Genomic DNA, 25,043 nt, shown 5'->3' on the forward strand with positions numbered 1-25,043 from the left:
TGTGTAAGTCTGGGGAGAGGTGGAGGGAGATGAAGGGAGCGAGGTGAGGATCGTAGTGGCAATGCAGATGCCCTGAAAGAGGCATTTGTGTCGAGAGCCCTGATTGAGGGGTGGCTGTGCATGTCCTAGGGACCCTTCCCTGTGCTGATTTATCTGCTGAGGGTGAGTTGCGGAGATGTCTGTATTGAGAAGGAAGCACCAGGATTCACACATCTTTAACTGCTCTTTTTAAAAGAGTTTCTACCTTTCATCAATTTTAACATTTTTACTGAATGGTTTTTGTGGATATTTTAACCTTGTGGGATTTGCTGCTGTTTTATGGATTATTTTTTATGGAATTGTTAACACTACACTTTAGACACTGCTTCGTTTTGGATTTTAGTAAAAGCACTTTAGCACTTTTATACCTACCCCTTGTCTAACTACATGTGTCCTCATCTGCTTGGCTCATCCCTCGGGTATGTCATTGGCAGGAGGCGGTTTCAAGAGGCTCCTGAATGTTACAGGGAACGTGGAGCCAACCTCTGCCGTCATAGTCAGTTTATAACAGATTTGGAAGAATTCATGCCAGTTGATGAAATTCTGCTTCAGATTCCTCAGCTGTATGAGAGGCAATAAAGGGGTTTATCAAAAACGGTCTAGTCTCTTTCACAGTGCTAATAGGACCAACTTTAAAAATATTCCTGCACGTAAAAATTAACTGCCAGCTTTGGAACAATTGTGCACTCTAGTGCATAACCAAAAAGTTGAGTTTTCAATCTCAGTAGTTAAAACAGAATTAAATTCTTCAGAGTTTATTTAGCATTGTCATTCCTGGATATTATCTCACTTTGCACCTGCATTGTTTATCAAAGTTTCTCCCCTTTAAAAAAGTGAAGGTTGTTCTGTTTACTTGTTTTTTTTGTACCCAAGAAACTGATTCAGAAACCATTAGAGATGCACCTATTTAAAATTCTGAGTGGTGAAATGTAATTGTAGGTATCTAAATGGGATTTAGTAGGAGATAGTATTTGTTGTTTGCCAGCGCTTCATTATAGGCATGTGAATTGGAATTGGAAGATCAATAGAAATCGATAGAAGTTATCCCTCAGTTGTATGTATCACAAAATACAATTTAATTATTGCTTATTCAATTTCCGAATAATTAATGTGGAATTATAAATACATTTAATTCTTGTTTTGACAAGTCAGATTTTAGTGTTGTCCAAATTTTATTTTAGAAATCTAACTTGTAATTTTGACCCGGAATTCCAGAAGGAAGGCATGTAACACTTTTTAAGGTTTTATGTTTTGGTCTGGAAAGAATCAGTCCAGAATGAAGAGGTTGCATCCTATGATTTTAAGAAGTAATGCACAGCACACTTCTCCTCCCTTGGCAGAGATAAAGTCATGGTTCATCAATAATGGAGAAGGTAAAAACACTTTCACCAACAGGCTTGTAAAAAGACATTCAAGGAAGCTTTCCATAAAATATCTTGAAAAGTTCTACTCCTTCCATTTTACAGTGATGGAAATGGGGAAGTGCAGGAACTTGGAGTACTTAATCCATCCATCCATCCATCCATCCATTATCCAACCCGCTATATCCTAACTACAGGGTCACGGGGGTCTGCTGGAGCCAATCCCAGCCAACACAGGGCGCAAGGCAGGAAACAAACTCCGGGCAGGGTGCCAGCCCAGCGCAGGGCGCGCACACACACACACACACACACACCCACCCACACACATCAAGCGTCAATTTAGAATCACCAATGCACCTAACCTGCATGTCTTTGGACTGTGGGAGGAAACCGGAGTAACCGGAGGAAACCCACACAGACACATGGAGAACATGCAAACTCCATGCAGGGAGGACCCGGGAAGCGAATCCGGGTCTCCTAACTGCGAAGCAGAGTACTTAAATACTCTGCAATTTCACTGTTGAAGAATATATGGTATGTCCAAAAAAAGTTCTTTTGGTTTACTGACCTTATATTTCAGTTTATTTAAACAACACCATTCAGATGAGTCCTACATGAGCAGCTTTGTCATCAAACCTGATCATTCAGAATCCACATTCAAAATGTAATTGTGTATAATGAATAAAAGAATTATGTCAAGTCACAACTCTGTGTATCACTTTAACTTCATGACCTGTTTTCTTTCAGGAAAGAAATCTAGAAACCAATAACAAAAGGACTAAGGTGATTGTTGATTACATATTCATGAATGCACTAATGTGTAGCTGCCATTTCACAGGCACAATTGAAGATGATATGTCAGATATAATTTTAGTGCTTGACAAAGCAACAGGCTATCTTTATAGCCGTTTCTTTAAATAAGTATTCTTTTCCTTTTGCTGAAAGAATTATTTGCACTGTAGGGCTTGCACTTCCTTTACAGGTGTGTAGTCTTCCCTCCAGCTAGAATTAGTTGCTTTCCAGGATTTTCTGGCTACCTTTTGTGAAAAAATTAAAATTGTTTGCTGCCATTTAACTAATAGCTACATTTCACCTCACATCTGTATGAGTCATTATGAACACATACATTATTTTCTTTAATTATCTTCCCACTTTAATTTTGAATTAATTAACTGAAATCACTGTTGTTTGAAGATTTCTGACAAATTACTTTTCCCCAAGATTTCCTACTTGGCTCTGTTCTTACAAAGCAAACTTTGGGCTCTATCGTTTCCAGATTTTTAGAAATCCGTTGTCCTTCATTTCTAGCATGAAATTAGTAGTAGGGTTTTGTACTGTGTTAGCCATTATGAATGTAGTGAAAAGTCAAGCAAAATGACACCTTTTATTGGCTAACTAAAAAGATTACAATATGCAAGCTTTCGAGGCAACTCAGGCCCCTTCTTCAGGCAAGATGTAATAATAAGAAGGGGCCTGAGTTGCCTCGAAAGCTTGCATATTGTAATCTTTTTAGTTAGCCAATAAAAGGTGTCATTTTGCTTGATTTTTCACTAGCATGAAATTATTATTTCATCGCAAAAGTAAGAATCTCTTGATTATATTTATGTGGTATATATTATTACAGCTTTAAAGAAAAAGAGTAAAGGGTCTAAGATCTTTTCAGCTCTTTCCAAAAAATGAAGCAAAAGTGAAAATCTTGGATTTAGTGGTTTTTCACACTGTTTTATTTTAAAGCCTGCCTCATAAAGTGCCTTTAAAGCAAACAGAAATAGTTAAGAAGCAGGAACTGGTGCACAGTTCCACTTCACAAAAACATAAACAGTACATTTTGATTTTAACTTGTTTATTTATTTAATTAGTCACTCTCATACATGCTGATTTTATGTAATGTCAGAATTTGTGGTACTGTACTGTAAAGATATAATGATATTTATAGTATTTATATCCTAATGCAAGGTTTTTTTTTACTGTACCTTAAAGTATAATCACACAAATGTTTTTGTTTCACACATATCCTGTATGTGATTGGATCATTTATGAATTTAAATCAGAACAGCAGTTAAGTGTCCAGTTACATTTGGAAGCTTTAAACCAGAAGGTTGGTGGTTCAGTTTATACCATTGCTTCATTGTGCAAATTAACTGTTTTATCTTGTAAGGTTACCTCTGCTGAGTTATTATTATGCAGTTTCTCATCCAAATGCATGTTTATTATTTCATCCTAATATGATGATTAAAACCATCCAAAGGATTATTTTTTTCTTAAGGCAACATAATCCAAATATTTATATTTTTACAAATTTCTCATATAAATGTGTACATATATCAACATTTATTTTTTGTGTTTGATTTTACAGAGTGGTACTGGGAGTGTCTCTTGAAGCAGTGGTGCTATCGAATCCTAGCTGTGCTTCTCAGCCTGCTCTCTGTTGCTGTGGTTTGGTCAGAATGCACTTTCTTCAGCACCCATCCTGTCCTTTCTTTATTTGCAGTCCTAATTCAAGTGGCTGAGAGAACATATAACTACCTTTACATTGAGGTATACAAACAAATCAGCCTTAGTAATGTAGTTTATAACAGAGATTATTGTGCTAGAATGTTCATGCAGCAATTGCATTCCATCTGGTGTTGCTTTCAAAATGGCTGTTAGAATCAGAATTACATTTATTGGCCAGGTATGCACCTATACAAGGAATTTGACTCTGTATTTTTTGACTCTCCAAGTATAAATTGCATAGTCGACATACACACAACAGCTAATCACACACCTGAGATAAAAAAAGCAAGAGAGAATGTAAATATATATATTCATGTAGAGGGTAGAGTGCAACTAAGTGCAAGAAATACTGAAATAAACACTGAAAAACAAAGTAGTAACAATATGTAAACAGTATTGTAAGACCATGGGAGGCCTGTGCAATGGGGTTCCTAGTCTAATTAAGCTGAATTTACCACTTGTGAGCTTGATGGCCTGTGGGGGAAAAAAACGTACCATCTGCTTGTTTTTGGTAATCTATAAGTCTGGCTGAATGGAGAAGTTCAAAAAGGATCTGTCCTGGATGTGAAGAGTCGATGATGATTTTCCCTGCCTGTTTCATGACTCTGGAATAGTACATGTTCTGTAAGGTGGGCAGAGTGGCACCAATGGTATTTTTGGCAGACCTGACTATTCGTTGTAGACTGGTTTTGTTAATTTTAGTCACTGATCCAAGCCACTCTGTTAGGCATGAGCCGAGAACAGACTCAATGACTCCTGTGTAGAATTGAATCAGCAGCTCCTGTGGAAGGTTGAACTTCCTCAGCTGTCACAAGAAGTATATTCACTGTTGTGCCTGTTTTATGGTGGAACCTACATTGGTCTCACATTTCAAATCTTGGGAGATTATGGATCCAAGAAACGTGAAAATGTTCACAATTGTCATGGCAGTATTAACTATAGAGAGGAGAGATAATATTGTGGGAGTCTCCTAAAGCCCACTGTCATCTCCACAGTTTTGAGAGTGTTTAGCTCCATATTGTTCTGACTACACCTGTCTGTATGCAGACTCATTTCCATTCCTGATGAGCTCAATGATGGTTGTGTTGTCCGCATATTTGATAAGTTTGACGGAGTGGTCCTTAGAGGTACAGTTATTACTGCAGAGACAGAGGGTGGGCATTTGTTGCTTCTCCAGTATTATTTGATTATTAGTTGAAAATAGTAATCAAGTTGGATAAAAGCCAAGGACATAATTTAAACATGGCCTCAGTAAGTGGGCTTTTGACATTTTTTGCAAGTTTTGGCAATCTAAGTTAAGTAAGGAGAGTGCGATAAAATGAAAGTACAAGTTTCCATTTTAGAAGCATTCAGAACATTTTTACAATGAAAATAATCCATCCAAAATATTAGTACATGTCATATGGAAAGGTTATTTTTGCATGACCAACATTTCAAAAGTTGCAGCTCCTGTCCTTCAAGAAAATAATAAAATAATTGAGTCAACTGTTTTAAAAAGGTATATAGCTAAAAATTGCCTTATAGTTGTTATACATGGTGGATTAGTGGAGGATTACTGACATCTGGCAAGTCTGCCTTTAGCTGATGTAAAGAATCCTCATGCTTAATCTTTGGGCCATTCATACCTTCTTTTTCATTTTGATTCAAAGTGTTGTATTTTGAACACTTCAGATTTGTGAAATGGGAACAAACTATTCTTTTTGGGAGAAAATAAATGAGCAATATTTGGTCTTTTAATAAATGCCCTTGGTTCTCACAGTCTCAGAAAATGTATTGCTTATTTTGCTGCTCCCTAACTTACCAGACTGTCCAGAATTAAGCACAGCATGTGTACCTTAAAAATGTATATTTAGGCCCATTTTAAAGCATTGACCTGTACAAGTGCATACTTAATAGGGATTGACATGAATAACAAAAGATACTGCAAATTAGTAGAGTGACATATAAAAATTATGTATCTGTGCATTCATTCCTGTATTTTCTATACCTGCTAGTATGCTGAGAGACTTGAATTTCTGGTTTGATGTATTTGAAGATGAATAGTAGAAGACACTGATTCAACTTGCCTTCCGTTATCATGACAAATGATAGGTAAAGCACCAATGACAAAGAACTGCCAGAAGCAGTTCTTAAAGCAAACACAGAGTTTGTGCAATCTAATCCTGCTACTGACACCTACTATGACCACGAGCAATTCAGTTCACCTGCATGTACTCCAGTTGGTAAAGAAACATTAGAAACGTAACCAGTGTTGTAAGTCATCCCTGAATAAAGGTGTAAGACAAATAGTAAGTAGCAATAATAGTAATTTAAGGGGTTGGTTTGGTGGTACACAAAGTAACTACATTTCCAGGGATCATTTTCACAGTTTCAGGGATTTGCCTATGTGGAATTTACACATTTCCACCTCACCAGTCCCTCCTCTCAGACCCCGAGAACAAATGGGTTTTCATTAGGTACCATGTCTTCTGCCTACATTATAAAGGACTACTGTTAGCTTAATTTTCAGATGTAAAGTGGTCTGGAATGAGTTGCATGTATGGTAGACTGCCATGATGTACTGGATAAATGATAAGATGTAAAAGGAGATATGAACTGTAAAATTTAATCTTCACTTGTGAAAAGCTATTTTATCTTGTGTTTTTAATTTAAATCCATGAATAAAAGAACAATTTGCAGTTTTATCCTTTTACATTTATTCTTTTCCTCTTTTTTTCAGATGGCTTGTTTCATCACAATCTTTTTTCTTTGTACTTGTGTCTACTCAACAGTCTTTCGAATTCGTGTCTTTAATTATTACTACCTGGCATCGCACCACCAGACTGATGCGTACAGCCTACAGTTTAGTGGAATGTATGTATCTAAATATTATTTAATATATTTCTTCCTTATAAATGATGACATATATTCTTTATTTACTAATACATTTCAAATATGCTGATCATGACATAAGCAACAAAGAAATATTTTTAGCCTATGCTGTTATTGTTTTTTTTTATGTATTTGTTTTTCATTTGTGGTTTTCCCTATATTTGCTGTAGTTTTGGTTGATTTTCTCAGTGCCTTTGTACACTGAAAACATGCCATAACTATAAAATCATACAAAATTCTTTATTTTCTCAGTCAATCAAATAAATTTTGTATGTCTTCATCAGTACTTAACAGCTTTTACAAGTATGCAATAGCACTCTCTGTTTTTTAAGTATGCATCCCCTGATGCAGCAAATGTTGATCAGAAGGCATAAAATACTTAAGATAATCCTGAGGCTACTGTATTAAATTACATCAATTGCTGCTGCAACTAAGAACATTTTTACATTACTCTGTTTTATAAGGGCAGACAACATAATCAAGGACCACAGTCGCACGGGGCAAGCAATATGGGGGTACAAAAGCATAATGTTAAAGCCACAGGCTTAATTCATGACCTTCAAGAACATGACTCTTGAACACAGCTTCTTGTTATTCCACGATGGTATGTGTGTTCAGTCATCCTTTGATATCAGCATTCTAATCTGTTCCTTAAAAAGAAGTAAAAAAACTAAACATTTGATATTGAAAAACTGTTTAAATTATTTTAAATGGTAAAAGTAGTAATACATTGTTAGCCATTCAGAAAACCCCAACCAATTTCCTCATATTATTCAATATCTATATAACCAACAACCTATGATTTCTCAATGATATAAAACAGTTAATTCATCAGTTACCTAATTGAAAAATTGTTTAATGAATATGTTTTGGAACAGTTGTCTATGTTTGGGAAGTTATTTCTTCACTGCTCTCGTGTGGAGGTTGGCCTCCCCGCACATAGCACTTGTCTCACAGCAAAATGTAGTTGTGAAATTTGTACAAAAAACTCACTGCCATTTTTGAAGCCTTTTTCAAGATGACAAATATTTAGTGATGTGCTGCTACTGCACAGGCACGTCATAGTGAAGCAAATAAAGGCAGAGATGAGTCACAGTGCATGAGCACAAACAGGAGTACGCTTGTTAATACACAACAGCACAACTACTGTACTTGTTGATGTCTTGCAAAGTTTTTTCATTGGTGTGTCCATTGAAATGTATTTATAGCGATAAAATAGTTCAGATGTCGAATCTGAAGTATAAATAACCAACAGCTGTTATAGCAAATAGTTAAATCAAGAAACACAAGATACAGACAAGTAGCTGTGCTTTGGATATCATATTGATTATTATTATTATAAGTTATTATAGGTTTCTTCCTTTGATATGTAAATGGGCTAGTGTGTGGGGTGGCACTTTGTTTTTATGCAACGGTGGTTTCTTTTAACATTATGAAGTAATAAAAAAAGCGAGTTAAGTATGAACCTTAATAATTACATACACAAATATCTCCGTATTTGTATATTACCCTTTAAAAACTGTGTAAAAGTAAAACATTTTGCATAATGCATTTAGCAGGGCCAGGCTACACTGTTAGCTCCTGAGAATTAAAACAGCACAAGCACATTTTGAAGGTACATGGCAGTGTATGATATTGCATTCATTTTCCTGATTTTTCCCTTATCGAATTATGTATTCATTGATTATGTCATTTTGTAAAATATTGTTAATTTCTGAAATGCTGTGAAAGTGTCAGTTACATGTACAATGTCTATAAAGTGCCTTTTAAATTTGCAACACACATCTTCACTAAAGGGCAGGTGTCTTTTAGCTTACACAACAGAGTTTGAAGATGCCAATTTAGAGAAACATGCAAGATTAGGGAAATGGCAAAGATTTCTTGTGCTTTCAATTTCGTAATTGCAAAACTGAATACAAATATATGAACATAGTGAAGAATTTATACATTTTTATTGTTTTTAATGCCTTTTTTGGTGTGTTTTATTGTTTTAAACCTTTTTTTATTTTTTCCAAAAATAATGTTTTCTTGTTTATTTTTTGTTTGTTGTCCTGAGGATGCAGTGTATTATGGGGATTATTGTATTGTAAAGCATGTATCACAGTAGATACTGTACCTCATTATTATGTTTCAATCTAGTAATGATATGGCGGGTGGTTGGGGCAGGGTTATAAAAATGTTCCCTGCTAACCTTAATGTGAAATATAATCCAAGTATGCATTTGCTGTGCATATGTCAGCTTTAAACTAAATTACAAAAAGTAAGCTAATAATATTAACTTTAGGAGGTGAATAAAGCTTCTCTTCTGTTATCCTTAACTTGCAGGTTATTTTGTCGTCTTACTCCTCCTCTGTGTTTGAATTTTTTGGGTCTGATTCACATGGACTCTGCTATCTCTCACCAGAAAAAAGAGCAGACAGCATATACTTCTGTAAGCACATTCTTAATCTACTGTGTGTCCAGTGATGTCACATTTTGTCAGTCTTTGGATGCTAACTACACAACTAATGGTGTGCTCTGGGCAATTAGAATGTGCCGATGAAGACTCTGCCTTTAGGCCTGGATCCCAGTTTTCTTGCTTCATCATATTCCCAAACAATATGAATTGATATTAAACAATATTATTAAACAATAGCCTGACTTCTGTTTAAAACAGCAATATTTATATCAATTTTGAAACTTGCTTCTGTTGCAAACAAAGAACAGACTTAATGTTAGAGGAAAAGGTTTTGAATTGTCTTTAATATTTCATACTATAAATATGTTATAGGTATTATAGTATAATTATTCATTCACAACATACTGCATGTAGAAAAAATTAAGCATAATATCTATCCTTATTTTATTTTCTATACTTATTTTAAATTTATTACATATTAGTTTAGAATGCCCATGCAGTTTTAACATTTTTCTGTTATACAATACAATTTCTTGTATTTTGAGTTCAGATTATTTTTCGCTTTTATTAAAGTTCTACTCCTTTGAATAAGCTTTTGCAAAATCGTAAATGTGAAATCTTTGCCTTTCATACTTTTTTGTTTTATATTGCAGATTATGGGTTCCATGCGAGTACTTTATTTCATTGCTGATGGCTTTTATATCTACTACCCTATGCTGATAGTCATTCTTTGCATAGCTACTTACTTTAGGTGAGATATTCTTTGTTCTAACAAAATTAGAAGTGTTTAATTTTTTAGCAGGTTTGACTGGCATAACCTATGTCTTAGTTTAGTTATTTATGGTACTATCTGCTTGTTCCCTGGCAACCATGGTATCATGCCTTAAGATCAGATAATCAATTATAAGTACAGAAAATTGTCACAGTGAAATGCACCCTATTAATTATACCATTGCTTAAATGTTAGCAAGTAAAACTTTGGGGAACCAGCTGTTATTGTTTCTTTTAAGTGCAAGCCAGCCATGCTAGTAAGTTGTTGGCAGATATTTGTAGGTCCTCTGAATATATAGTGGTCTTCTGTCACACTTTTGTTATCTCTCTCTCTCTCTTTCTCTAAGGGTGAGGCAGGAACCCCTTTAAATAATAATTCTTTGGGTGGAACTAGCGCTCAGCTTTGAGGAGTAAACCAAAAAGGAAATTGGGCTTTCAGTTGGATGAACCTTCTTTTCCTATGTCCCTTGAATTTATTCCCTGTATCGCACTTCTGAAAGTAACAAAAAAAGCATAAATTTCCTACCTTGAAAATAATAACAGCAGTAACTTCATTTTATTTTTAATATATGTCAAAAGACACACAGAAAGCATGTAGTTCACCACTTCAGACTAAGTTAGATATGTTACCGGTAATATTGTTTAAATAGGTTTATACTTAGCAATATTTAATGCACTGTAGTCATATTTAACAAAGTTTGGTTTTTTGTTTATTTATAGTGCAGTAACTTATCAGCATAATTCAGTACATTTGTTGGTTGTTAATCGACTTTCTAATTAGTATTTTATGTTAGAAATGCTTCTCTGCCTCTTCAAAAAACAAACCTTATTAAGTGTAAATAGTCATGTTACATATGGGCTCCAAAGTTCAAGTGAAATAATATTTCCTTAATCCAGCACCTAAGGAGCAAAGTTGGTCCAGAACTTTAGGGCTGTCAGAATGTACTGTAAGCTCTTTTTACATATGTTATTAATATTTATATTATTATTATGGTAAATCAAAATGTAAATGTATAAGTATTGTAAATCTGAAATTGAAATTTTTATAGTTGAATGTGTAAAAAGTCTATAGTGTTTTTATCCTCAACTTTCCCAAGCAATGACATTGTTTCATTGATTGGAGTATTTGCTTTGACTTCATAAATGCATTGAGGCCACACCACTTTGAAAATAAACATTTTACCGACTGAAGTGTGCAGGAGTATAAACAACTTTAATCCATTCATGCACTTTCATGCTGTGCTCCATGGTTCATCTCCACTCTAACGATCTGCTAGCATTTTGGCAATCCAAGGTACAGGCTCCCACGAGATGTCTTTACTGCTCCTCTGAAGTGCAGGTTCCTGAAGCCACAAATATGGACTAGGGTGAAAGATTAGATGAGCATAGATGTTTATGCCTGAATTCCAGACAGGAGAAAAGTATGTCACAAATGCAAAAATAAAAATAATACTGTAATCTACATTATTTGAAAAGAAAGATGTTATCAGAACATTTATAATAATTTTATTTTCTTTTTATGTGTTTGATGGGAGCCACTAACTTCCTGTGTGGTTGAACAGCTCCTTAAGCCAAAGTTACATTATGTGACTTCTAGTCGTTGGGTATGTCAGACATTCCAACTGCAATTTCTGATTTCATTGCCGGACCATGTCAGTTTACAAGACTGAAAATTGCTGTGCATGTCAGGTTTAGTGACTGCGTACTGACCTTCCAGCACAGTTGTCCTTGCCCCTTTTTCTGACAGCCAATGATGTACTGTCTGATGGAACCAGTACCGTACGAAGAGTTAACAGGTATGGCGAGTTTAGCAACAATCTCTGACCTATTTTCTGTTCTGTTGTGGTACATAAAACTTAAGCCATAAGAAAGATGAGCTTGTCTTCTGTTTGTGAGGTCTAAAACACCCGTGTTCATTGTTCCTTATCACACATTATATGCATTGTATGTCAGAAGTGAGCATTCATTGGTTGTTAATTCTCATGCACACAGAGCCCATCCCTACTACTAAAGACGAAATCAAACCTGTTTGGTTTCATCAGGGAGAATTGAGGGGTATGTCACATTATGAGACTGGCCTTCATGGAAGAGCATCGCTGGTTGCCTCTGACTTGCTAAAATTGTGTAAGTGAAGGCTACTACAGGAAAAGTCGTCTAAATCGACATGGTCTTAATAAATCCAGTACCTTATAAGGAATACATTGTTGAATCAGAAATGATGGCACTGATCCAAGTTATGAGGATTTCTTAAATTTAATCTTGAATGATATATGCCAAGTAGTCTTTTTTTACACATCTACCTTGGAAATGTGCTTTTTATTAAGACAGTGACATGGCATCAGAGTAGGTGGGGTTTAACTGCAGACATGAATTAATAAATCATCTTGCATCTCTTCTTGTAATACTTTTTGCAGCTTAGGAACTCGCTGTTTGAATTTGTTGGGATTTCAGCAGTTTATGGGTGACAATGACATGACATCAGACCTTATTGATGAGGGAAAGGAGCTTATTCGTAGAGGTAAGAAATAATTAACACTTTTTGCTTCCTCTGAAACTATGGGCCAGTTAAATGTCATTTCACTTTGCAAACGAAAGCCTTAAATGGCACTTTAATCTAAGGCAGGATATTTTCAGGCCTAGTCTGAAATAAAGTTGGCACAGAGGAAATATATTGGATAGCCACAATTTGGAACAGCTGTAAGAGCCTCTGTGGCGCAATGCGGCTGCAGTACACAGCTCAGTTGACATCAAGAAGAAGCTCTTTACTCACAGTGTTCAGAAGCATTGTCTACTTTGCCAACACTGAATGTCTTTTGTTAGTTCTGGTTAATAAGAGACTTCTTCTGAGAGTTGATGTAATCCAGACTTTGCTGGTTCACGGCAGCCCACTGACAGTTACCAAAGTGCAAATCGACAAGCTGAAATGGCTTGTAGTGAGAGTCCATAGCAGTACAGCCTCTAGCAACAAAACTCAAGATACAGACAATCATTTTCACAATACATGACAAAAGAGTGTGCTATTCTTAGTATCACTGTATTTGAAAAGAGGTCTACCAAGGGAATGCTTCCTTATATACTGTAAATTAGGTTCATTTTCATGAAGTGAGATATTAATTGCATTACACATTTAGCTGATGATATTTAAAATTCTGCATATTAAACATGGTTTCACAGCAGTGCTTAGTAGTTACCTTTTCATACCATTAGCATATGCTAGCAAAATACAGTATACACCAGAAAGTTATAATTTCTTCAAAAGATTAATACTGATACTTGAACAGACTGAATCAGTTTCACAGTTTTTTTGTGTTTTATTTTAAACTATGCAAACAGTAACGCTGCTTGTTTCAAGCTACAAGATATTAACATTTGTTTAATGAAGCAAGTAATTAATATCACCAGTTCCTATTGTTTCACAAAGTTATCAAACAATAAAGGACTAGATGTTGAATTACAAATAACATTTAAGTAGTCTTTCAGAACCTTGTGGGAACCAAGATATAATATCTAATAGGCAGATTGAGCAGCTAGATTTTTGTTGACTATATAAACTATTACCGGTGCATATATCTGGAAGTTTAGGGTGTCTCGCATTGCATTTCTTCTTTAAGCTCACCTCCCTACAAAGGTTCCCGTTTGCTTTCTGTCGCATCTCCTACCATACTTCATCATACCTCAGAAGTGTCACATCATGAGTAACATATATGGCTAGATTCAAGTTGGTTTCAGCTCGTTTATGAAAAAATATTTTTGTAAGTTTTGTCTTGTAGGCAAAACCACTAACCCCAGTCTCTTTTTTGTTAAATGCTTTAGCTGAATATAACACAGACTTTATTAGAAAATTTGGAATCAGTAAACATACAGAGTTTATGTTTTGCCTTGGTCACTGTAAATGCCTTATTAATAGCTAATAGCAATGTGGGTATTAAATCGTTGTCTTCTTGTGTCACATTCTCTGAACTCAGTCTGCACTGATTGGGTACCTGGTTGTTCACCGAAGCATTCCTCCTGGGTGGAACTTTCTTTAGAAGTAATAACATCAACCAAACATTTTCTGTGTCTGCACATCAAGCAGTTTGCTTCAAATCACACCACTGTATTTCAGTAGTTCACAAATCGAATGAGGTCTTATTGGTGTGGAGTGTTTTTTATTTTTTCTCCCTAACATAACATTATGTACAGTACTTTAAACAAAAAGTTCAATGCCCACATGACATCTATCTAGTATTGTTGTTGAGCATCCAGGGGGTCTTGGACAAACCTGAGATAAATAGACGTGTTTTTTTAGAGAGACGTGATTTCTTGTGTTGTAGTCTGTCTTATTCACTGATTTTTCTTAACATGTTGCCTATGTATAGACACAGACATTATGAAGTAGAAGAGATTTTTTGATTCAGTGGTCGGATATTATGCAACTTTCAAGACGGAAATAAAAGACAAATGCTGGAATCAAGAACAAAGCTTGGAAGAAATAAAAATGAATAGATAAAACCCACAAAAACTAAAACAAGCGGAGGCTTAACCTTCTGCATATGGGAAAAATTAAGTGATGTGATGTGCTGAACTTCTTTCAGTGCTCAGTGATATAAAATTGATGTCTTTAATGTGTTTTTGTGTGTACTTTCATGCTCCTTGTGTGAAGAATATAAATGCAGACTCTAGTATTTAGAGTAAATAGTTTAAATCCTTCAGTAGACTATAAAAATGTAAACTTCATATTGCATTACAACTATCAAACCATATGTACAATGTACAGGTAAACTGCAGTTCTTTCAGTATATCAATATCTGAATGTTTCGCTTTGCAGAGAAAAGAAAACGACAAAGAGCAGAAGATGGGGAAAATCGTAGGCGGGTAAGCATCTTTTCTTACTGGTTGGTTGTTAACATTTTTACAAAGATATATAAGACAATCTTCATAAATGCTTGAAGAAAAAATTAACAAGTTTTATTATTTCAGGAGTGGAAAGAGCGTTATGGAAATCAACGAGAAGACTACACTCGCAACAGGAATGTTCACTCAGAGTTAAAAGAAACCAGCTATTCTGACACAAATGCCACCAACACCAGTACAAACAGGCGTAAGTGTGCTTTTATACATTGTAGCTTAGGTTGGGTGTGAAGTGAGTGAGAAAGAAGATTTTTGGAGTGAGTTGGATGAAGTGATGAACAGTGTACCCAAGGGACAGAAAGTGGTGATTGGAGCGGATTTCAATAGACATGTTGGTGAAGGAAACAGTGAAGACGAGGAGGTGATGGGTAGGTATGGTGTCAAGGAGAGGAATGAAGAAGGTCAGAGGATAGTGGATTTTGCCAAAAGGATGGACATGGCTGTGGTGAATACATATTTTAAGAAGAGGGAAGAACATAAGGTTACGTACAAGAGTGCAGGAAGATGTACACAGGTAGATTACATCCTATGCAGAAGAGCTGATCTGAAGGAGATTGAAGACTGCAAAGTGGTGGCAGGGGAAAGTGTAGTTAAGCAGCATAGGATGGTGGTCTGTAGGATGACGTTGGAGATCAAGAAGAGGAAGAGAGTGGGGGCAGAGCTAAGGATCAAATGATGGAAGCTGAAAAAGGAAGACTGCAAGGTTGAGTTTAGGGAGGAGGTGAGACAAGCATTGGGGGTAGTGAAGAGTTACTAGACAGCTGGGAAACTACAGCAGATGTAGTAAGGGTGACAGCATGAAGGGTGCTTGGCATGACCTCTGGAAAGAGGAAAGAGGAAAAGGAAACCTGGTGGTGGAATGAGGAAATGCAGGATGAGTTTAAATACTTGGGATCAACAGTACAGAGTAATGGGGATTGTGAAAAAGAGAGTGCAGGCAGGGTGAAAAGGTGAAGAAGAGTGACATGAGTAATTTGTGACAGACGAGTATCAGCAAGAGTGAAAGGGAAGGTCTACAGGACGCTAGTGAGACCAGCTATGTTATATGGGTTGGAGACAGTGGCACTGACCAGAAAGCAGGAGACAGAGCTGGAGGTAGCAGAGTTAAAGATGCTAAGATTTGCACTGGGTGTGACGAGGATGGATAGGATTAGAAATGAGTACATTAAAGGGTCAGCTCAATTTGGACAGTGGGGAGACAAAGTCAGAGAGGCGAGATTGCGTTGGTTTGGACATGTGCAGAGGAGAGATGCTGGGTATATTGGGAGAAGGATGCTAAGGATAGAGCTGCCAGGGAAGAGGAAAAGAGGAAGGCCTAAGTGAAGCTTTATAGATGTGGTGAGAGGACATGCAGGTGATGGGTGTAACAGAACAAGATGCAGAGGACAGAAAGATATGGAAGAAGATGATCCGCTGTGGCAACCCGTAATGGGAGCAGCTGAAAGAAGAAGAAGCTTAGATAGATAGATAGATACATACATACATACATACATACATACATACATACATACATACATACATACTTTATTAATCCCAGGGGGAAATTCACATACTCCAGCAGCAAAAAATATTAAAAAAGCTTAGCTTTTTCTGTGATTTTATTCCAAGTGTGGCAAAAATGTCTTATTATAATTTGTAATAATTCTAATGGGATCAAAATAATTGTGTAAGCTTCAGTAAAAGTGTTGCTTTCAAAGTTTCAGTTCTCAATCTTTTGTTAAAAATCTTATTGTTTTCACAGAAGCAATGAAATATACCCGATCTAACAGGCCGGACAGAGATCGAGTTGAATTACTACAGGATGCAGAGCCCATGGACTTTAATGCAGATACCTTTGCAGATGATGGACTTGATTCTGAATCTGGAAGGTAATAAAACTTGAGTATGCTAAACACTGTGCAACTTTAAGAAGGGTAATTTCAAAATAGAAGGAGATGCTAGGTGGTGGATGTTGCTAGAAGTGAATTGATTGTTTAGCTTTGTACAAGGTGCAACATCTCATCCACAGTAGACTCTCTGTTTCACTCCTTTATGCATGTGCACTTCAGCCTTTTACTACGGTCATCCATGGAGTGGTTTTTCTATGGTTTACTGTTCATAATGACAAAAATGTGGAAGGAAACAAAATAAAGCTTTGGACAGTTTCCTTTAATAATGTTATTATATCTGGATGTTTATTTCCAATATAACTGGTGTGTGGTAGATTAGGACAAAAGTATTCTGGGAAATTTTACCATTTCACAAATATGAATGTATATTGTTACTGTGGAATTTAATATGTAGCAGGTCTGTTATTGCTGATTCTTCCATGTCATTAATTTGCATATTCAGTGTAGATTACAAGTATAAAATTATTTACAGGATTTCACAAATTAGAACTAGGTTCACACCTACTTCTCCTTGTTATCAAGTTCCCTTTTTATTTATATTTTTCCTCTTTGTTTAAGGTCTTTGTTGCGGTCTTTTTAAATAAAGACTGAGCTTGTTTCTTCCATTGGATAGTGTTCATGTCGTGCTATGCTTTTTACTTAATTGTCTTAAGTGAAAAAGAATAATTGTAGCTCACAGTAAAGTTTTGATCAGCTTATATAAATTAAATAAAATGTTTTGGTTTTTTTTCTGCTCTAAAGGCATCACCCCGGAGGCAGGTATCTGTCTATGTCTAGAAGTCGAATCTTTGATGATGTCTGAAGTGTGGAGCACCACCAACCTTTAAAGAGGCAAGAAAAGAGTAAAACAGAACAAAAGGTGCTTCAGCCATCAACATTTATGTGAATGTATTTATCTATTGTATTTATTTAAATTATGTGTTTTATTGTTTGCTGCAGAGGTTCTTTTGCATATAATGCATTCTTTCACACATAGGAAAGAGAATTATTGGAACTGTTTTTATTTGTTTGCTCATGTAAGAGTATAAGATAAGTTCAGCAGTTCTCACCTTCAGTTTTTGAATGGCCAGTATTTATTTTCTTTAACAACACAAACACCCACAAAGAAAACCAACCCCATGGTAGTAAAATAGGTTACAAGGGGATACTCTTTGTTATAGGGGCAAATTGTACATAAAATGTTAATCTACTCAAGTAACTGTATGATAAAAGTAATTATTGACTCACATATTGCTTGATATATTTTATGACAATACACCCACGGGTTTCATGAAGACACTTTGTAGATACTGTACAGTATATCTTTTTTTGAAAGAATCATATTGTAAATACTAAATATTAAAACACTTTTATGGACGGTATGTTCTTTTTTTGTCTTTTGCCGTTTCACTTTTTGTGTCTTTGTGATCATATGTTATGCTTCTGTCAAGAAGGAATGTTTCAGCTTTCTGAAACCAAGTAAGTTTGACATTTAAACTATGAGGACTTCATGATTATCCTTTCAATGACTGTAATTATTTTGGTAATTATTTGATTATCGCTACAAAAATACCACATCATCAGTTTTTGTTTAATGTTCTTTTCCTTCTGTTATAGAACATTGTGCCACAACTGAATGCAAAGAATAAAATTCTGGAAAAGCATTCTTTTTATTCAGAATAATAAAACACATTTATTCCTAAAATATACTTTAGTATACCTTTGAATGCAGGGATACTTCTCTCAATAGAAGCAGTGCCAACTAATACACAGAGAAGTAGCGAGTAAGTATATAGGATGTGTATTTGGAGAGCACAGCTTTGCCACCTTGTGTGTTTCTTTTGTATGAATGGACATGAACCGTCAGCCTTGTTTTTGTCTATTTCAGTCTTTGTGTCTTTTCGTATTCTTTTTATTGTGCTGAGAGAAGCACTCATCAGATGTTGTCATTCTCCAAAACTTTGCCTTTTTCCTCCAGTTTTCTGTGAAGTTTCTTTTTGGCATGTGAAGTCTACTGGTTACTTAGTTGTTTTGCTGTGACATTTTAAGGCTGACAAGATTTTAATAATACAAATGGAACTGTTTTGTTTAATGAAGTAGAATATTATGTGCACTGACCAGACTGATGTTGCTTCAAATGGAGGTATCGTTGTCTTGCATATGAGAAAATGAGGTTCTTAATAAAAGACAATTAGAATAACTGTTCCTTTAAATAGCGCTACCTATCAGATGCTCTCACTGTTTGATGTTAAGATAGATAGCAATACTGTTGTTCCTTAGTTACCTTGAATCAGTTCTCCACTGGTTTTCCTTCTGTGTGGAGTTAGTACATTCTCTCTGTATACTTCAATGACCAAATTGTTCTTTCCACTAGTGACTTTTACTTGGCATATTGGTATCAGTGTGCATAGCAGGTATGTCTATTAGCTAGAAGGCTGTCACTTGTGCTGTTTTGTGCCTGGCACTGCCCATATAACTACTGGCTTGTGCACTTTTGACCAGCAAACATATCTACAGAAACTGACAAATGGGTAGCAGGTTTAATAGTCTTACTTTTCATGTTTTTAATGTTGATCCTGCCACAAGGTGTTTCTTATTATAGTGCTACAGTATAAAGACCCTTTTTATCTAAGTGGCTCACATTGTGTAATCTGGTATAGGATGAAAACCTTTATTGGTTAGTACTCGGGAATATGGCCAGCGGTATTAACATTTAGAGATATCTTAAAGTGAACTTCAGATATTTTGAAATGCAGTACACATCATAAGATATCTGAACTGTGTTTCCAGAAATCTCCAGATATGTTCCTTTACATTTTATGATATCTGCAATATATCTCATATGCATTTTAGTATTTCTCAAATACACTTTATGGTATCTCAAAATAACTGCCAAACTCCATTTCAGGATATCGCAGATATTTGGAGTTATCTCAGGTTGACCTTGCATGCATTTTAAGATGTCTGAAATTGATTTTGACCACTTCCTGTAGAATTTCCTATTCTTTTAATTGAACTTCTTATCTAAGATATTTTGCAATTCTTTTGAGGTATCTTAAAATGTGGAGGAAGTTATCTCTATCTGCAAATGAATGAATAGCAATTTTGAGATATCTGGATATATTTTGTAGATGTCAGAGGTGATATTCAAATATCTTAAAATATGTCAAGATATCCTGGAATGCATTTTCAGATATGTGAAATGGAGCAGGGGCCTATTTTAAGAGGTCGTGAAATTTATTTCAGATACAGTATCTTGTAATGAGTAAATATACCCATTGTTTTTAATGAAAATGCTCTCTATAATAAACATTGCTGCCCTTCTGTGTGTTTTTAGATAATAATAGAATTTTTTTTTTTCTTTTGGATTATTATTTTTGTTTAGTCAATCGAAAAGCATGCATTCATTTCCCTATTGAGAACAGTTGGAATGAAAACCAGATAGCATAGCCTTGGGAAACTCAAATTTAAAGTCTTAAAAGACTTCAGTATTGATACTAGTTTCTTTACTCTTTGGAAAGCAGCATTTTTTCAGTGAAAGTTTTGGTGTGTTTTGGTTTTAATATTCTTTTTTTTTTTTTTTTTACAATTATGGATTTTAGTACATGTACATATTTAAAGGTGTAGTATTTATGGCTTGTACCACACACACACACACACACCTACGCCTGCACTTCAGAAAGATTTCCCCTCTTTAACGTAACCACATTTTTATCTCATCCAGATGTGCCAAAATTGTCATTAGGAGTAGCATATTGGACCACCCATGTAAGAAGCACATGTAATGAACTATTTTTGTGCAGGAAGAAGGTTTTTGAAGCCTCCTTGTAGTGTCAGAGCAGCATTTATCTACTCTTAAGGGTTGTAACAGGCTTATTTTGTGCAAACTGTGTGTGCTACTGTTATTACTCTATGTATGTTTATCTCACTAAATGTATTCAGGCATTCAAAAGGGTTCTGATGCAGAGCAGTGTTTCCCATTTCAGAAGACAACAAGTTTTGAAAGATTTCATGCAAGACATTTTAAGATGTTACACATAAAAGAACAAATTTTTCCAGGTTACATAGCAATACTATTTTATAATTACCCACTGCAGTACAAAATGACACCACTTTTCCAACTTCTGAACTTGGCAGCATCAAGAAGTAGGGAGGAGAACAGACCCCTTTAGTCTATGAAAGGCATTCCCGTGCATTTCGGTCCAGTCAAGTTGAGGTGAACGTCTTTGACATGTTGGAGGATGTAGATTAACTGGGGAACAATAAAGAGCATCAGAATTTGAACCCATTTTCTTGGACCTTTGAGACATCCAGCAAAGCCCTGAGAATTGTCAGCCAGTGCTATTAATGACCGTTTCAGGTCCATGTACATTCAGTTTATTTATAAGAATCTTTTATCCAGCATTACAAATAAAAATTCAATGAATGAAGCTTTGTGCAGCCAGACTCCTACTGTCATCACTTATGCAACATACGCACATTCTCAATTTGGCTTAAGTTTAGGGTCATTGGGGTGTCACTGGTCCAACAGAGGGTACACACTTAAATCACACTGGGGCCAATTTAGTGCTTCATAAAGATTGTAAATTACATTTGGTTCTTAAAGTGATCTCGGCACGGTGTGTGTGCCCTGTGGTGGGCTGGCGCCCTGCCCTGGGGTTTGTTTCCTGTCTTGCACCCTATGTTGGCTGGGATTGGCTCTAACAGACCCCCGTGACCCTGTAGTTAGGATATAGTGGGTTGGATAATGGATGGATGGAAAATGGTCCGAACAAAAAGCTGACATTATGAAGTGCCAAAAGTGAATTTTCTGTAATTGCAAAATATTATTATTATTATTTTTGGAAATCATCTTGCTTTATCAATTGTAGGTGTATAGTCCGCCTAAATGTATTTTCATGTATGTTTTGTAAAATCTGCAAAGATACTCTTCATTGAGATGCAAGTCATGTAAGGATTTTGGGGCTAGTTTCAAATACTTTTACCTTAACCCAAACATAATTTCAATTATTTTAGAAAATTGATTGGGGTTGTGCATATTTGTGAGCCCCCTTGTAATACGTACTGTATACTGCACTCCTGTCCAGGATTGGTTCGTTGCCAGGCTCATTTTGATTGTGTACATTTTTGAAGTTACTATATAAACTACATTCTGAAATGTGTCTAATCCAGTTGAGGCTTGTGGGACGCCGGGACCTAACCTGGTAGCCATGAACCGAACAGCATTCCCCACTTACACACATCCACACTCACGCTGGACCACTTTGGTATTGTCAGTCAGCGTAACCTGCACACTGCTGTAAACTGTGCCTAGAAGGCAATTGGCTTATGTGGATGAATGGATTCTAAAAGACGGCTTAAGGCAAGTTGTGACAGACTTCAACAGAATTCTTTATTATTAAATGACGGCTACACTTTTGAGTGTCTATACGTCTTTCAGTACTTTCACATATGAAGACACCTCTCGGTTTCCTGATCCCATTTTAAAATCATGGGGAATGAAGGCTGTCCTGGCAGCATCAGGCTTTAGGCACAAACTCACCCAGGTTGAGATGGCCGTTCTTCACAGGCAACACTCATGCCGGCCAGATTTACACAAAGAAACCTCCATAAAAAGAGGATTGGAAACACTGGCAGCAACACAGCAGGACTGACTGCAGCACCACCATATGACCCCATTCTAATGGACTGACTGTTTAGGTTACTTTAGATAAACTTTATTATCCTAGAGGGACATTTTGGTGTACAGTGCCTCACATAAACACTGTAATAAAAAAAAAGCCTATAATCTAATACTAAATTAAATATCTGAGCCGGGCTATGATACGTACAAATAAGTAAAACGTGTAGACGTGGTGTGATGGCTGCTGTCAGTGTGGAGTTCCTGTATTCTCCAAGTGTCTCCTTTAGATTTTTCCAGACGCTCAGTTTTTCCCTCACATTCCATGTTCAGTTGCATTCTGGTACAAGTGAGTGCGGATGTCCTTGCATTGTGTGTGCTGCTGCCTGGACAGGATTCTGCTTCATCTGACCTAAATTAGGAACAGATTTAACCTTTGGAAAACGTTGTCATTTTGCATCTTTTGCCATTTTATGTTTTGTACCCAGAATGAATGGATTGTCTTTTTATATGGCAGTTGAATTTAGTCTCTTTTTCTATCCTGTGTGTTAATTGTTCAGCCTTAAACCGTTTCCACATTACACAACTTCTAGTCAGAGGGGATTTAGAACTTGACGACTGCGGTTGCAGATCTTGTCACCAGATGCATGTTATTATACGCTGCTAGCTATGTAAGCCAGTGCGGTAAAAGCCCGGGGTCCTAGACACTATTGAAATCATCAGAAAAAAAATTGAAATGTAGAGATGTCAGGTAATTGAAAGGAACAACTCTGGGCGTCTCTCTCCTAGGAGGATTCTTTTTGCCGCTGTGCTCACCTCATTTGTGCATTAGCAGCTAAGCGACTTTGTCTTTCTTCGGATGTTTCGTTTTGTCAACATTCTGGCCTAGCTTGTGTATTAGCGGCTAAGTGTCTCTTTCTTCCGAGGTTTCGTTTTGCCGCTGTGCTCGCCTCGCTTGTGTATTAGCGGCTAAGCGAGTTTCTGTTTCCTCTGAGGTAGAGCCCTTACCCCGACTCCATCTCTCACTTCCGGGACGGACGGACAGACAGACAGACAGACATCCATGCGTAGACGTTTATATATAAGACTAGAAATCGCAGGGTATACCAAACTCCACAACAAGTATTGTTTGCTGTCCCCTTTTTCTGACAGCCAATAACATGCTGCCTGATGGAGCTAGCGCACGTGTGAAGGCTTTGCAGTTATGGCGAGTTCAGCGCAATCTCTTCCTCTCCCCCCCCCCCCCCCCCCCCCATTCTGTCATGGCATAATTAACACAAAACCTCAGCCAGACAACTCTTTCTACTTTGTGAGGTCCAAAACACCCATGGTCCTTAATTCTCAACAGTGCATTATGTGCATTTTACATCTGGGTGATTGTCCTCCCCCGTGACTTAAGACAAAAATCAAACTTGTTTGACTCAGTCGGCCTGAGGTACAGAAAAGCTGGGCTGAGGTGCTGCGCATGTCACGGTTATGAGCCTGGAAGACCACCCGCAAATAAAGTCTGTGACTGAAAATTACTGGAAAAGTCGTGAAATGTGCCTAATTTTAACACTTACACCAACACTTTGCATATTTTCAGCATTTTGCTGCACTGTTTAATGTTTAATATTTCATTTTAGGCAGACGTGCGTATATTTTTCCAATTTCCGTTCAGATGCACTGCTTATGTAAATATTTGACATACACAATGTTTATATTTTTCTCTTTTTCTTTTGACTCTGGTCAATCTCAAAAATCTTTACTTGGTGTACGGTTGTTTTGTTTGAACATTACAACTTAATTTTTCTACATTTTTATTTGCATGAATCCTTCAATCACCTGTTTGTCGAGGGTTGTAATGTGAGATCTCAAACTCTTTAAAATGTTTGTCACTTGAGAAGATAAAGTTACTGTATAATTTATTGGTGAAGAATATGTATAACTGAAAATTTATTTAATCACAGAAAGTGTATTGTTGTGTGATAAATAAAGTCAATTCTGTTTACCTTATTATCTGTTTACAGAAAGTTATTAAAGGGTCTTTTGGTTCTAAGTATTGCGTTCAAAGGTAAATGTGGTGGTTGCATGTTCTGCCCAAGTTCATAAGGTGCGTACCCCACAGGTAAAACGTATGCAGGAATCCTGATTGATGATGCTGGAAGTGCAACCGGGGGGCAATGGCAGTTCTGACCAAGAAAGGTCTGACCAGGTCTTCAAAATTCTCAACGGCTTTGCTAAAGTCAATCTTGAGAATTCTTTCAGTACAATAGTGGATGATATACTTGAGGATTAAGTGAGTTCAGTGCAGAAACTCGGAAGTAATCCTTCGCCTAATGGATTGAGCAAATCCAGAACAAACTACAGAATCACAGGTTTTCTGGATGGGGTATCTTGATAGCCCAATACGACTACAGCTCATGATTGATTATTGATTAATTATTTTATACACGGGTTGTCCATTTGATAAGGTGTAATAATACACACCCGATCCCTTTCCTTTGCGGTGGTCTTTTCCTCTTTGGATCGAGCAGTCCGTCTTCAACTCTTCTTTGTGGTGTTGTTTGTCAAACAGACCATTCATAGTTGAAGTGCTCTGCTGGAAAAATGCAGTGGTGGTTGCTCCTGCATTGGCGTACTTTAGCGACCCTAGGCTAGTCACGTTGGGACTTTGGTTTCCTGAAATGTGCGTCAATTTGTTGTTATTTTCAACTCGTTCATTGCCCACCACACAGAGTTATCAGTCA

The 25,043-nt window shown here is 36.4% G+C and overlaps 1 protein-coding gene across 2 annotated transcripts in view; it reads left to right on the plus strand.

The window, feature by feature from the left end:
- Positions 1-24,309, plus strand: part of lmbrd2b (LMBR1 domain containing 2b) — a 55,799-nt gene extending 31,490 nt beyond the window's left edge. Inside the window, exons 10-19 of one of the 2 annotated variants that reach the window (XR_007935142.1) lie at positions 3,757-3,938; positions 6,616-6,749; positions 9,093-9,198; positions 9,819-9,916; positions 12,351-12,454; positions 14,744-14,790; positions 14,896-15,016; positions 16,568-16,694; positions 17,457-22,394; positions 22,426-24,309. Coding sequence is in view for 1 of the 2 variants with exons in the window: in XM_028802463.2 (XP_028658296.1) it covers positions 3,757-3,938; positions 6,616-6,749; positions 9,093-9,198; positions 9,819-9,916; positions 12,351-12,454; positions 14,744-14,790; positions 14,896-15,016; positions 16,568-16,694; positions 17,457-17,517 (980 nt within the window). In the remaining variant the exon portion in view is untranslated. Of the gene's footprint in view, positions 1-3,756; positions 3,939-6,615; positions 6,750-9,092; positions 9,199-9,818; positions 9,917-12,350; positions 12,455-14,743; positions 14,791-14,895; positions 15,017-16,567; positions 16,695-17,456 lie in introns of both variants that reach the window. The other variant, XM_028802463.2, reaches the window with a different exon arrangement.
- The last annotated feature ends 734 nt before the right edge of the window (positions 24,310-25,043 follow it).

This window comes from Erpetoichthys calabaricus, chromosome 5, assembly GCF_900747795.2.
Source record: "Erpetoichthys calabaricus chromosome 5, fErpCal1.3, whole genome shotgun sequence".
Taxonomy (NCBI): domain Eukaryota; kingdom Metazoa; phylum Chordata; class Cladistia; order Polypteriformes; family Polypteridae; genus Erpetoichthys; species Erpetoichthys calabaricus.